A 15,395-nucleotide genomic window follows, 5' to 3' on the forward strand; every position below is an offset into this window, starting at 1 on the left:
CATCGCTCATGTCATCTTCAATGGGATCAGTCCCAGTCTCAAATTCATCATGAGGGCAATTCTCATCTAAGTTGTCTCTGAAAAGCTCTCTGTGGTTTTGGTAGATGTGTGACCGATAGACGCTGAAAGATCTATTTGTTTTCCCCCATTAACTCCACAGGTAATTAGAACATGTGGTTCATGCTGGTGATAGAGGACAATATGTGTGAGTCGTCTGGACATAGAGAAAGTTTGCTCGTTGCAAAGTGGACAATTGAATAGAGTTGGCTTTCTTCAGAAAGATTGTGAACGTTGGAATGATGGGATGGAATCATGGAGATCATTGGTACTCAGCCACTTGCAGACATCATCAAGGGACCAGTCTTCCACAGCCACACTCTAATTCAAGTTGACACTAAAAGCCAAAGTGAAATGTATTCGTGTTGAGGCTAAAACAAAACCTATCCCACTCTTTCCAGACAACCACCTTTCCTCCTAATTAGTATTTATGGTTGTTCCATAACGAACCAGAGATTGTCAGGAAAGGTGAAGATGTCTGTCTCTTATTTATCTGACTCCATATTTCTTAGTTTGGGACATTATGGGATTCTGCAGTCCCACATTTAAGTGTTGACTCAGATAATATGATGCTCCAAATGGGCCATTAAGTTCTTCTTCCATGTCAACCCAAATTGTCCTATTAGAGTTGTCAATAAAGAGCCTATCAGGGCAGTTATAAAGTCTTCTTGATATAATTGTCCTATTAGTTGTCAATAAAGAGCCTATTTGGGCAGTTATAAAGTCTTCTTGATATAATTACATGTTAGGGAGCATTAATCCTCCCTTCTAAGTCTTTGCCTGTAAACTAGCTTGGTTCATCCTTGCCCTTTTAATTGTCCAAATGAATCATGTTGTCTCTGGTGTTAAAGGTGTAGGCAGGTATGGTAGGCAGGTATGGACAGTGGGAACATGAATCATGTTGCCTCTGGTGTTAAAGGTGTAGGCAGGTATGGACAGTGGAAACATGAATCATGTTGTCTCTGGTGTTAAAGGTGTAGGCAGGTATGGACAGTGGGAACATGAATCATGTTGTCTCTGGTGTTAAAGGTGGAGGCAGGTATGGACAGTGGAAACATGAATCATGTTGTCTCTGGTGTTAAAGGTGTAGGCAGGTATGGACAGTGGAAACATGAATCATGTTGTCTCTGGTGTTAAAGGTGTAGGCAGGTATGGACAGTGGAAACATGAATCATGTTGTCTCTGGTGTTAAAGGTGTAGGCAGGTATGGACAGTGGGAACATGAATCATGTTGTCTCTGGTGTTAAAGGTGTAGGCAGGTATGGACAGTGGAAACATGAATCATGTTGTCTCTGGTGTTAAAGGTGTAGGCAGGTATGGACAGTGGAAACATGAATCATGCTGTCTCTGGTGTTAAAGGTGTAGGCAGGTATGGACAGTGGGAACATGAATCATGTTGTCTCTCGTGTTAAAGGTGTAGGCAGGTATGGACAGTGGAAACATGAATCATGTTGTCTCTGGTGTTAAAGGTGTAGGCAGGTATGGACAGTGGGAACATGAATCATGTTGTCTCTGGTGTTAAAGGTGTAGGCAGGTATGGACAGTGGAAACATGAATCATGTTGTCTCTGGTGTTAAAGGTGTAGGCAGGTATGGACAGTGGGAACATGAATCATGTTGTCTCTGGTGTTAAAGGTGGAGGCAGGTATGGACAGTGGAAACATGAATCATGTTGTCTCTGGTGTTAAAGGTGTAGGCAGGTATGGACAGTGGGAACATGAATCATGTTGTCTCTGGTGTTAAAGGTGTAGGCAGGTATGGACAGTGGAAACATGAATCATGATGTCTCTGGTGTTAAAGGTGTAGGCAGGTATGGACAGTGGGAACATGAATCATGTTGTCTCTGGTGTTAAAGGTGTAGGCAGGTATGGACAGTGGGAACATGAATCATGTTGTCTCTAGTGTTAAAGGTGTAGGCAGGTATGGACAGTGGAAACATGAATCATGTTGTCTCTGGTGTTAAAGGTGTAGGCAGGTATGGACAGTGGGAACATGAATCATGTTGTCTCTGGTGTTAAAGGTGTAGGCAGGTATGGACAGTGGAAACATGAATCATGTTGTCTCTGGTGTTAAAGGTGTAGGCAGGTATGGACAGTGGGAACATGAATCATGTTGTCTCTGGTGTTAAAGGTGTAGGCAGGTATGGACAGTGGGAACATGAATCATGTTGTCTCTGGTGTTAAAGGTGTAGGCAGGTATGGACAGTGGAAACATGAATCATGATGTCTCTGGTGTTAAAGGTGTAGGCAGGTATGGACAGTGGGAACATGAATCATGTTGTCTCTGGTGTTAAAGGTGTAGGCAGGTATGGACAGTGGGAACATGAATCATGTTGTCTCTAGTGTTAAAGGTGTAGGCAGGTATGGACAGTGGAAACATGAATCATGTTGTCTCTGGTGTTAAAGGTGTAGGCAGGTATGGACAGTGGGAACATGAATCATGTTGTCTCTGGTGTTAAAGGTGTAGGCAGGTATGGACAGTGGGAACATGAATCATGTTGTCTCTGGTGTTAAAGGTGTAGGCAGGTATGGACAGTGGAAACATGAATCATGATCCTCCTTGAGGACGGTCATAGACTGATAGTCAACATACCTAGTTATCTACCTCTGATGTGAGCAGGTCTCACTCCCAGACTGTAACTGATAGTCAACATACCTAGTTGTCTACCTCTGATGTGAGCAGATCTCACTCCCAGACTGTAACTGATAGTCAACATACCTAGTTATCTACCTCTGATGTGAGCAGATCTCACTCCCAGACTGTAACTGATAGTCAACATACCTAGTTATCTACCTCTGATGTGAGCAGATCTCACTCCCAGACTGTAACTGATAGTCAACATACCTAGTTATCTACCTCTGATGTGAGCAGATCTCACTCCCAGACTGTAACTGATAGTCAACATACCTAGTTATCTACCTCTGATGTGAGCAGATCTCACTCCCAGACTGTAACTGATAGTCAACATACCTAGTTATCTACCTCTGATGTGAGCAGATCTCACTCCCAGCTCTAAGGTGAATTAACTTTTGTTCTAACTGCACAGGACTACTGGAGTAATGGATATTTATTATTTTATTTTTTCTCTCACTTTTGCTGTTTTTACCTGCAGTAAAGGCAGTGAGCTCTTTGTTGTTTATTGGTCTGACAGTTATCTTTGTTATGCTCCACTATTCTCACTCAGTCATTTAAATCTATATGAAGGTCTGACAGTTATCTTTGTTATGCTCCACTATTCTCACTCAATCATTTAAATCTATATGGAGGTCTGACAGTTATCTTTGTTATGCTTCACTATTCTCACTAAATCATTTAAATCTATATGGAGGTCTGACAGTTATCTTTGTTATGCTCCACTATTCTCACTCAATCATTTAAATCTATATGTAGGTCTGACAGTTATCTTTGTTATGCTCCACTATTCTCACTCAGTCATTTAAATCTATATGGAGGTCTGACAGTTATCTTTGTTATGCTCCACTATTCTCACTCAATCATTTAAATCTATATGGAGGTCTGACAGTTATCTTTGTTATGCTCCACTATTCTCACTCAATCATTTAAATCTATATGGAGGTCTGACAGTTATCTTTGTTATGCTCCACTATTCTCACTCAGTCATTTAAATCTATATGGAGGTCTGACAGTTATCTTTGTTATGCTTCACTATTCTCACTCAGTCATTTAAATCTATATGGAGGTCTGACAGTTATCTTTGTTATGCTCCACTATTCTCACTCAGTCATTTAAATCTATATGGAGGTCTGACAGTTATCTTTGTTATGCTTCACTATTCTCACTCAATCATTTAAATCTATATGGAGGTCTGACAGGTATCTTTGTTATGCTCCACTATTCTCACTCAGTCATTTAAATCTATATGTTGTGCAGCTCTGGTTTCTTCTCAGTTTTACTGGAGTTTGTAATTGTTGTTTATCTCGTAGTACTTCCTGTTCTATATTCCACTTTGTCGTTGTATACAGTTTCAATCAACGCCGGGGTGTTGAGAAAAAATATAAAGCGCAAAGCCTTATTTTTATTTGCCAAATTCGCTGAAAACAACTTTTTGTCAACTTCTGCAGATGTCAGTGGGGAAATGATTTGTGTCTCTCTCCTGGTTCTGAACTCTCTGCTGGAGTCACCACTCTAATCAATCATCACAATGGAAGTATTTTACACTCAGACTGGGACCCTATTGGTCACTTTTCTTTGTCTTGTCATCAACTGTAACATTATCATCATTATTACCAACATTTATTGGTTAAATTCCAAACTTGAAAATGATCAGTGACTTGAATCTTTGGAAAAGCGTATTCTCCATTGGCTAACCAAGTTCCCTAATGCTTTACTTATAGTAGGTGGGGATTTCAGTATTTCTCAGAATAATTTAATTGAAAGATGAGAGTCCATTTCTATGAATATTAGTTTGAGGCAGTTTATGGAAAGGTTTGATATTCTAGATATTTGGAGAGTAAAGTTTCCTAATGACTAGTCGTCCACTTGGAGTAATAAGACCCGCTCCAGACAATCACCACAGATCTTTGGTTGGTGACTAAATGTTTTGATAAACAGGCTATTTCTGTTAACATCCTGGTCACTCCCCTTACTGACCATAGGGCTGTTTATATTGACATTACACTGTTTATCTCTAATAATGGCCCTTACTGATCATAGAGCTGTTTATATTGACATTACACTGTTTATCTCTGATAATGGCCCTTACTGACCACAGAGCTATTTATATTGACATTACACTGTTTATATCTGATAATGGCCCTTACTGATCATAGAGCTGTTTATATTGACATTACATTGTTTATCTCTGATAATGGCCCTTACTGACCATAGAGCTGTTTATATTGACATTACACTGTTTATCTCTGATAATGGCCCTTACTGATCATAGAGCTGTTTATATTGACATTACACTGTTTATCTCTGATAATGGCCCTTACTGATCATAGAGCTGTTTATATTGACATTACACTGTTTATCTCTGATAATGGCCCTTACTGACCATAGAGCTGTTTATATTGACATTACACTGTTTATCTCTGATAATGGCCCTTACTGATCATAGAGCTGTTTATATTGACATTACACTGTGTATCTCTGATAATGGCCCTTACTGATCATAGAGCTGTTTATATAGACATTACACTGTGTATCTCTGATAATGGCCCTTACTGACCATAGAGCTGTTTATATAGACATTACACTGTTTATCTCTGATAATGGCCCTTACTGATCATAGAGCTGTTTATATTGACATTACACTGTTTATCTCTGATAATGGCCCTGGCAGAGCATCCTATTGGAAGCTTAATAGCTCTATATTAAAACATGAGTTGGTCCAGATGGAGATAAACAATGTAATTACACACTTCTGGAACAACGCTATAAATAACAATTCATACAGTAATAACTGGGAGCTTTTTAAGGTTGGAAAATATGCCAGAAAACATGGAGTTTTGTTGCCAAGACCAGGAGAGATGAAGAAGAAAGTGTCATTACAAAGATCACCTGTCTTGTTCAAAAGCCAGTTGAAAGTCTTTCAGAGGAGGATAAATCTGTTCTGTTTGATCTATAACACCAGGTGGATGATATGTATAGACTGAAAGCATTCTGTTTGATCTACAACACCAGGTGGATGATATGTATAGACTGAAAGCATTCTGTTTGATCTACAACACCAGGTGGATGATATGTATAGACTGAAAGCATTCTGTTTGATCTACAACACCAGGTGGATGATATGTATAGACTGAAAGCATTCTGTTTGATCTACAACACCAGTTGGATGATATGTATAGACTGAAAGCATTCTGTTTGATCTATAACACCAGGTGGATGATATGTATAGACTGAAAGCATTCTGTTTGATCTATAACACCAGGTGGATGATATGTATAGACTGAAAGCATTCTGTTTGATCTACAACACCAGGTGGATGATATGTATAGACTGAAAGCAGACGGAACCTTTGTCAGATGTAGGAAGAAATGGAGGAGGGTGAACTAAATGAACTAAATTAACTTTTTTTTCAGGTTAGAAAAATACCACTCTAAAAATAATACAATTCAGCAATTAAATATGACTGGTCTCATCACAGATGACCCCACATTATTCTCCATCTTTAGTTGCATCTTCTACAGTATTGTGAGGTGTCCTCATCTTCTACAGTATTGTGAGGTGTCCTCATCTTCTACAGTATTGTGAGGTGTCCTCATCTTCTACAGTATTGTGAGGTGTCCTCATCTTCTACAGTATTGTGAGGTGTCCTCATCTTCTACAGTATTGTGAGGTGTCCTCATCTTCTACAGTATTGTGAGATGGCCTCATCTTCTACAGTATTGTGAGGTGTCCTCATCTTCTACAGTATTGTGAGGTGTGCCTCATCTTCTACAGTATTGTGAGGTGTCCTCATCTTCTACAGTATTGTGAGGTGGCCTCATCTTCTACAGTATTGTGAGTTGGCCTCATCTTCTACAGTATTGTGAGGTGTCCTCATCTTCTACAGCATTGTGAGGTGTCCTCATCTTCTACAGTATTGTGGGGTGTCCTCATCTTCTACAGTATTGTGAGGTGTCCTCATCTTCTACAGTATTGTGAGGTGTCCTCATCTTCTACAGTATTGTGAGGTGTCCTCATCTTCTACAGTATTGTGAGGTGTCCTCATCTTCTACAGTATTGTGAGGTGTCCTCATCTTCTACAGTATTGTGAGGTGTCCTCATCTTCTACAGTATTGTGAGGTGGCCTCATCTTCTACAGTATTGTGAGGTGTCCTCATCTTCTACAGTATTGTGAGGTGTCCTCATCTTCTACAGTATTGTGAGGTGTCCTCATCTTCTACAGTATTGTGAGGTGTCCTCATCTTCTACAGTATTGTGAGGTGTCCTCATCTTCTACAGTATTGTGAGATGGCCTCATCTTCTACAGTATTGTGAGGTGTCCTCATCTTCTACAGTATTGTGAGGTGTGCCTCATCTTCTACAGTATTGTGAGGTGTCCTCATCTTCTACAGTATTGTGAGGTGGCCTCATCTTCTACAGTATTGTGAGTTGGCCTCATCTTCTACAGTATTGTGAGGTGTCCTCATCTTCTACAGCATTGTGAGGTGTCCTCATCTTCTACAGTATTGTGAGGTGTCCTCATCTTCTACAGTATTGTGAGGTGTCCTCATCTTCTACAGTATTGTGAGGTGTCCTCATCTTCTACAGTATTGTGAGGTGTCCTCATCTTCTACAGTATTGTGAGGTGTCCTCATCTTCTACAGTATTGTGAGGTGGCCTCATCTTCTACAGTATTGTGAGGTGTCCTCATCTTCTACAGTATTGTGAGGTGTCCTCATCTTCTACAGTATTGTGAGGTGTCCTCATCTTCTACAGTATTGTGAGGTGTCCTCATCTTCTACAGTATTGTGAGGTGGCCTCATCTTCTACAGTATTGTGAGGTGGCCTCATCTTCTACAGTATTGTGAGGTGTCCTCATCTTCTACAGTATTGTGAGGCGTCCTCATCTTCTACAGTATTGTGAGGTGTCCTCATCTTCTACAGTATTGTGAGATGGCCTCATCTTCTACAGTATTGTGAGGTGTCCTCATCTTCTACAGTATTGTGAGGTGTCCTCATCTTCTACAGTATTGTGAGGTGGCCTCATCTTCTACAGTATTGTGAGGTGTCCTCATCTTCTACAGTATTGTGAGGTGTCCTCATCTTCTACAGTATTGTGAGGTGTCCTCATCTTCTACAGTATTGTGAGATGGCCTCATCTTCTACAGTATTGTGAGGTGTCCTCATCTTCTACAGTATTGTGAGGTGTCCTCATCTTCTACAGTATTGTGAGGTGTCCTCATCTTCTACAGTATTGTGAGGTGGCCTCATCTTCTACAGTATTGTGAGGTGTCCTCATCTTCTACAGTATTGTGAGGAGTCCTCATCTTCTACAGTATTGTGAGGTGGCCTCGTCTTCTACAGTATTGTGAGGTGTCCTCATCTTCTACAGTATTGTGAGGTGGCCTTATCTTCTACAGTTTTGTGAGGTGTCCTCATCTTCTACAGTATTGTGAGGTGTCCTCAACTTCTACAGTATTGTGAGGTGTCCTCATCTTCTACAGTATTGTGAGGTGTCCTCATCTTCTACAGTATTGTGAGGTGTCCTCAACTTCTACAGTATTGTGAGGTGTCCTCATCTTCTACAGTATTGTGAGGTGTCCTCAACTTCTACAGTATTGTGAGGTGTCCTCATCTTCTACAGTATTGTGAGGTGTCTTCATCTTCTACAGTATTGTGAGGTGTCCTCATCTTCTACAGTATTGTGAGATGGCCTCATCTTCTACAGTATTGTGACGTGTCCTCATCTTCTACAGTATTGTGAGGTGTCCTCATCTTCTACAGTATTGTGAGGTGTCCTCATCTTCTACAGTATTGTGAGGTGGCCTCATCTTCTACAGTATTGTGAGGTGTCCTCATCTTCTACAGTATTGTGAGGTGTCCTCATCTTCTACAGTATTGTGAGGTGTCCTCATCGTCTACAGTATTGTGAGGTTGCCTCATCTTCTACAGTATTGTGAGGTGTCCTCATATTCTACAGTATTGTGAGGTGTCCTCATCGTCTACAGTATTGTGAGGTGTCCTCATCTTCTACAGTATTGTGAGGTGTCCTCATCTTCTACAGTATTGTGAGGTGTCCTCATCGTCTACAGTATTGTGAGGTGTCCTCATCTTCTACAGTAGTGTGAGGTGTCCTCATCTTCTACAGTATTGTGAGGTGTCCTCATCGTCTACAGTATTGTGAGGTGTCCTCATCTTCTACAGTATTGTGAGGTGTCCTCATCTTCTACAGTATTGTGAGGTGTCCTCATCTTCTACAGCATTGTGAGGTGTCCTCATCTTCTACAGCATTGTGAGGTGGCCTCATCTTCTACAGTATTGTGAGGTGTCCTCATCTTCTACAGTATTGTGAGGTGTCCTCATCTTCTACAGTATTGTGAGGTGTCCTCATCTTCTACAGTATTGTGAGGTGTCCTCATCTTCTACAGTATTGTGAGGTGTCCTCATCTTCTACAGTATTGTGAGGTGTCCTCATCTTCTACAGTATTGTGAGGTGTCCTCATCTTCTACAGTATTGTGAGGTGTCCTCATCTTCTACAGTATTGTGACGTGTCCTCATCTTCTACAGTATTGTGACGTGTCCTCATCTTCTACAGTATTGTGAGGTGTCCTCATCTTCTACAGTATTGTGAGGTGTCCTCATCTCCTACAGTATTGTGAGGTGTCCTCATCTCCTACAGTATTGTGAGGTGTCCTCATCTTCTACAGTATTGTGAGGTGTCCTCATCTTCTACAGTATTGTGAGGTGTCCTCATCTTCTACAGTATTGTGAGGTGTCCTCATCTTCTACAGTATTGTGAGGTGTCCTCATCTTCTACAGTATTGTGAGGTGTCCTCATCTTCTACAGTATTGTGAGGTGTCCTCATCTTCTACAGTATTGTGAGGTGTCCTCATCTTCTACAGTATTGTGAGGTGTCCTCATCTTCTACAGTATTGTGAAGTGTCCTCATCTCTTTTTTTTTATTGTCTGGGTGATGTGAAATCAGTTGGTGAGGCTGACAGGGAACAGTGTGATGACCCTATTATAGTTGAACACATCATTTATTCTATTGAACACCTTGAAAATAATAAGTCTCCTGGGACTGATGGTATATCTGCTGAGTTTTACACAACTGTTTACAGAACAGTTAGTCCCTTTTCTGTTGGTGTTTTCTGAAAGCATTGTAAATAATGCTCTTCCTCCCAGTTTGACTCCAGGTCTGATTACATTGTAAATAATGCTCTCCCTCCCAGTTTGACTCCGGGTCTGATTACATTGTAAATAATGATTTCCCTCCCAGTTTGACTCCAGGTCTGATTACATTGTAAATAATGCTCTCCCTCCCAGTTTGACTCCAGGTCTGATTACATTGTAAATAATGCTCTCCCTCCCAGTTTGACTCCAGGTCTGATTACATTGTAAATAATGATGTCCCTCCCAGTTTGACTCCAGGTCTGATTACATTGTAAATAATGATCTCCCTCCCAGTTTGACTCCAGGTCTGATTACATTGTAAATAATGCTCTCCCTCCCAGTTTGACTCCAGGTCTGATTACATTGTAAATAATGATCTTCCTCCCAGTTTGACTCCAGGTCTGATTGCATTGTAAATAATGCTCTCCCTCCCAGTTTGACTCCAGGTCTGATTACATTGTAAATAATGATCTTCCTCCCAGTTTGACTCCAGGTCTGATTACATTGTAAATAATGATCTTCCTCCCAGTTTGACTCCAGGTCTGATTACATTGTAAATAATGATGTTCCTCCCAGTTTGACTCCAGGTCTGATTACATTGTAAATAATGATGTCCCTCCCAGTTTGACTCCAGGTCTGATTACATTGTAAATAATGATCTCCCTCCCAGTTTGACTCCAGGTCTGATTACATTGTAAATAATGCTGTTCCTCCCAGTTTGACTCCAGGTCTGATTACATTGTAAATAATGATGTTCCTCCCAGTTTGACTCCAGGTCTGATTACATTGTAAATAATGATCTCCCTCCCAGTTTGACTCCAGGTCTGATTACATTGTAAATAATGATGTCCCTCCCAGTTTGACTCCAGGTCTGATTACATTGTAAATAATGATGTCCCTCCCAGTTTGACTCCAGGTCTGATTACATTGTAAATAATGATCTCCCTCCCAGTTTGACTCCAGGTCTGATTACATTGTAAATAATGATCTCCCTCCCAGTTTGACTCCAGGTCTGATTACATTGTAAATAATGATGTTCCTCCCAGTTTGACTCCAGGTCTGATTACATTGTAAATAATGCTCTCCCTCCCAGTTTGACTCCAGGTCTGATTACATTGTAAATAATAATCTCCCTCCCAGTTTGACTCCAGGTCTGGTTACATTGTAAATAATGCTCTCCCTCCCAGTTTGACTCCAGGTCTGATTACATTGTAAATAATGCTCTCCCTCCCAGTTTGACTCCAGGTCTGATTACATTGTAAATAATGATCTCCCTCCCAGTTTGACTCCAGGTCTGGTTACATTGTAAATAATAATCTCCCTCCTAGTTTGACTCCAGGTCTGATTACATTGTAAATAATAATCTCCCTCCCAGTTTGACTCCAGGTCTGATTACATTGTAAATAATGATCTCCCTCCCAGTTTGACTCCAGGGGCCTGTTGCACAAAAGTAGAATTAAGACATCCGGGATAAATGACTCAGCTGAGCTCAATGAAGCCAAAACATGTGCGTCCAGGCTTAATTGGTTGCACAAAGACCAAGCCAGGATGAGCAGACACGGATTCATTAAGCCAGGTGAAACCAATCCTGGATAGGTGCGCGCTCACGGCTCACTCAAATAGACCCCGCCACAGATCACAGATTAACTGATTTACCATGGCAACTAGAGCCGCGTACTTTTCCCCGTCGGAAGCACAAATCCTCATGGAGGCATACGAGGAGGTAAAAGATATAATTAAGAAGAAAGGCAACACCGCCACAGTGATAAAGCAAAGAGAAAAAGCGTGGCAAAGTATTGCAGACCGCCTGAATGCGTAAGTAGTGCACAATTACACACTCACCGCTCCGCTGAAACATCACAATTACAATTCAAATATTTAATTCACATCTCCAAAAATGCAGTTGTACTGTAATTATGAAACGGTTAAATTTTTAATTGAAATGCACTGCAGATATGAGTGAAATTGTGTAAAGTAACTCCATCACACTGTATAAAGCTATGATACATTTTTTGATATTTTTACTGAAAACAAGACAAAAATACCAAGTAATTTTTTGCAGTGTGACTCCATTAAATGTGTGTGTGTGTGTGTGTGTGTGTGTGTGTGTGTGTAGATTAAACATGAACGGGCCAAAACGGACATGGCAGCAGGTCAAAATCAAATACAAGAACATTCTGCAGAATGGTATGGTCCCTGACTAATATTTAACAAAGCACAAGCATATATTGTACCCAGAAGGTGCCTGCTCACACATTGTCTGTACTGTTTTAGCAGTGAAAAAGAATACCCACAGACAAGGCACGGGTGGTGGGTCACCAAAGGCTGACCTTACCCCAGCAGAGGACATGGCCTTGGAGCTAAATAAAGGCAGGCCCGTCTTAGAGGGGATCCCTGGGGGGAAAGAGACGAGCATAGGTTCCTCCCAAGATGCCACCCGCTTCATTCAAGGTATGTCCTTCCATCTCTACATGGGATACAACCACATTCATATTGAATCAATTTGGACTGTCTGACTTTGGTTTACCTATTGCCTTGCAGTGTCTGGCAGCACTGTGTTCCTGTTAGAGCCACCAGCACAAGCACCAGACGATGCTGATCCAGTGAGTACTCCATCAAAGGCATACTGTAGGCCTGGCATGTCTTGTCTACTAGCTTCAATATGAATCCGATTAAATGTGATAGGGTGAAGGCCCCAGTGCAGCAGCAACAGCACATGATGGAGACGATGATGAGGAGGAGACCATCTCTCTGGATTCCAGAAGGCATGAGGTATCATGTTAAGACTGTGAAAGTACTATTTACTCTACAATGGTGAGGAGTCCTCATCAAAATCAAAAAATCTAATTTCTTTTACAGGACCCAGATGCTATACAGTGGGAAAACCAGCCTGGCAACATAGTGCGTATTAATAAAAGGACACCACATCCTGCCAAATTCCAGCTGCGCTAATTGTATTGTGTTCACAGAGCTCACAAGCTATCAGAAAGTTGTATGGCAACCACCTCCGGCGCCAAATAGAACTGGCAGACATAGACATTCAGTACAAGAAGAAAAAGATGGAAAATCTTGCACTGGAGTCCGAAATAAAAAAGAGGACAATTAGGAAACTGGACCTTGAAATAAAAAAACTTGAGAGGGAGGTGAGATATGCCTTCAATGTACACTGTATGCTAACTGTAACACAAATGTATTAATCATTATTTTTCTTTCCTCCCCCAGCTCCAAGAAGATGACACAGCTCAAAATAAAAATTAGGTATATTCTCGTAAAGTCAAGTGAGCCATGACATATGAGCTCTTATTGTGAGCACACAGGACGGTGGCATCTTTCTAAGGTTTTTTTTATTTTCCCAGCAATCAGTACAACCAAGTCATCGTTATAAGGCATCGCCCTCTTTTGCCCACCCCCCCAGCACCAGGTGTGGCCACTAGCCTATATGAAGGCCCAAAATTGTGTGTTCCTTTCTGCTCTGACAATGGCATGCCCATTCGTGCGAGATGTGGTGGATGAAGAAGCACTTGTGCTGAGGAGAGCCTTCAGGCGAGAAAGGGTCTTCAGGGACCGGTTGGACCCACTGGCCTTCCCTGATGACCATCTATATGAAAGATACAGGTTTTCTGCAGATGGCATCAGGTATCTATGCAGACTACTGGGTCCCAGGATTAAGCACCGCACTGCACGGAGCCATGCACTGAGTGTGGAGCAAATGGTTTGTGTGGCCTTGCGCTTTTTTGCTAGTGGAGCCTTCCTGTACTCAGTGGGGGATGCAGAACAGCTGAACAAGGCCACAATTTGCCGCACAATAAGGAGTGTGTGTCTGGCTATCAAAGCATTAGCAGATGTCTTCATCTCCTTCCCTGGCCACAGAAGACTCTGTGACATCAAAGAGGAGTTCTATAGGATTGCAGGTAAGAGGATCTACAAATTACAGGACAACTGTTAACACATAGTAGGATACTCATTACTTTGTGTGACAGGTTTCCCCAATGTCATTGGTGCAGTGGACTGCACACACATAAGGATAAAAGCACCCTCAGGTGCCCATGAGGCCGATTTTGTGAATAGGAAATCCTTTCACAGCATTAATGTTCAGGTGAACATAACTTTTTGATATTGTCCATTGACGAACACTCTGCATTGCCAGTGATGTGCATTGATTGGTGTAATATTCCTCATCTTATGATTTCAGATGGTCTGCAATGCTGACTGTGTGATCAGCAATGTTGTGGCAAAATGGCCTGGCTCAGTCCATGACTCCAGAATCTTTCGGGCCTCTGAAATCTATCAGTGCCTATCACAAGGTAAGCCACACAACCCCTATTTATAACCATCATGGCTGTGTCAAGAATATCACTGTGTTTATGAGGTAGTAATGATGAGATTTTGTGTTGACAGGTGAATTCTCTGGTGTGTTGCTGGGAGACAGGGGGTATGGCTGCCAGCCTTTTCTCCTGACACCTTTCACAGACCCCCAGGAAGCACAGCAGGCCTACAACCATGCCCATGCCAGGACCAGGGCCAGAGTTGAAATGACCTTTGGCCTCCTGAAGGCACGCTTTCACTGCCTTCACAAATTAAGGGTCAGCCCTGTTAGGGCATGTGATATTACTGTGGCTTGTGCTGTCCTCCACAATGTGGCCTGCCTGAGGAAGGAGAGGGCCCCCAGAGTGCCACCAGCCATGGACTGGGACAATCCGGCAATCTTCCCTGATGACGACAGTGGTCGGCTGCTGAGGGACCAATATGTGTTGAATTATTTTAGTTAGTATGTGTGCTTTCAATTTTGGTTAAATATGTCCTGCGGTGGCAGAGGAATTTGGGTTTTTTTGGGTTCGTTTTTTGACGAATTTGGCCTCTTATGATGTTTGTGCGGTATACTGTGTGTAATACAAGGCTGCAGGGAGGCTACTGCATCCATTCATTTGTCTGTTCAGTTGATGTGTATGGATTTGTCCTGCATTTATTTTAGTGTGCAGACATGCAGGGTGTGTTATATACAGACCTTTGAATGTGTATGTATCATTTTGTATAATATGCTTGGATTCTGTGCTTTCCATCTTGTAGAGTCACTGTGACTTCAGTTTCGAAAGGAGCTGATGGTTTACCTGCTTTGTTTTGTCCTTATTCAATAAAGGAACATAATGTTACACATTGTGTTTTTATATTCATATGGAATGTGTATTTGTTTATATGACAGAGTACTAGGGCCACACTGAAGAAAAAGGATAAAGTCATAAATTTATGAGGCTGGTTCTTTCTGCAGAAAAGCTACATATTGTTTTTACAGTTTTGATACTTATGAAAATGTGATACTTAATATTCTGGCACATCAGCATGTCTTTGTTTATGAAACCATACTGAAGTACAATTTCACGAAATGCCCCACATCTGTCATTTTAACAACTGTCCTCCTTTAAAACAACTGGTTACAATATTATGACTTGTGTTTTTTTCCCCTCTGTGGCCCTAATATTCTATCATTTTATATATAGCCTTATAGTCTATGGGAAACTGTAAATTATCTAATGATAGCAACATCATCTAAAAA

The 15,395-nt window shown here is 41.4% G+C and overlaps 1 protein-coding gene across 2 annotated transcripts; it reads left to right on the top strand.

The window, feature by feature from the left end:
• Positions 1–13,322: 13,322 nt before the first annotated feature.
• LOC120040524 (putative nuclease HARBI1) lies at positions 13,323–14,896 on the top strand. Of its 2 annotated transcripts, XM_038985640.1 has the most exons (4): positions 13,323–13,755; positions 13,825–13,940; positions 14,037–14,148; positions 14,243–14,896. In XM_038985640.1, the coding sequence occupies exons 1-4, from the start codon at positions 13,323–13,325 to the stop codon at positions 14,611–14,613; spliced, it is 1,032 nt and encodes a 343-aa protein (XP_038841568.1). In that variant the 3' UTR covers positions 14,614–14,896. The 2 variants fall into 2 exon arrangements, 1 of the variants encoding a protein (XP_038841568.1); XR_005475683.1 differs by lacking the exons at positions 13,825–13,940; positions 14,243–14,896 and having other exon boundaries at positions 13,638–13,755; positions 14,037–14,086.
• Positions 14,897–15,395: the final 499 nt, after the last annotated feature.

This window comes from Salvelinus namaycush, unplaced genomic scaffold (genome assembly GCF_016432855.1).
Source record: "Salvelinus namaycush isolate Seneca unplaced genomic scaffold, SaNama_1.0 Scaffold36, whole genome shotgun sequence".
NCBI lineage: Eukaryota > Metazoa > Chordata > Actinopteri > Salmoniformes > Salmonidae > Salvelinus > Salvelinus namaycush.

Coding starts and splice junctions, on each gene's coding strand:
- LOC120040524 (XM_038985640.1), top strand. CDS start 13,323: ATGGCATGCCCATTCGTGCGAGATGTGGTGGATGAAGAAGCACTTGTG. Junction 13,941..14,036: donor TTCACAGCATTAATGTTCAG/GTGAACATAACT, acceptor TTATGATTTCAG/ATGGTCTGCAATGCTGACTG. Junction 14,149..14,242: donor CTATCAGTGCCTATCACAAG/GTAAGCCACACA, acceptor TTGTGTTGACAG/GTGAATTCTCTGGTGTGTTG.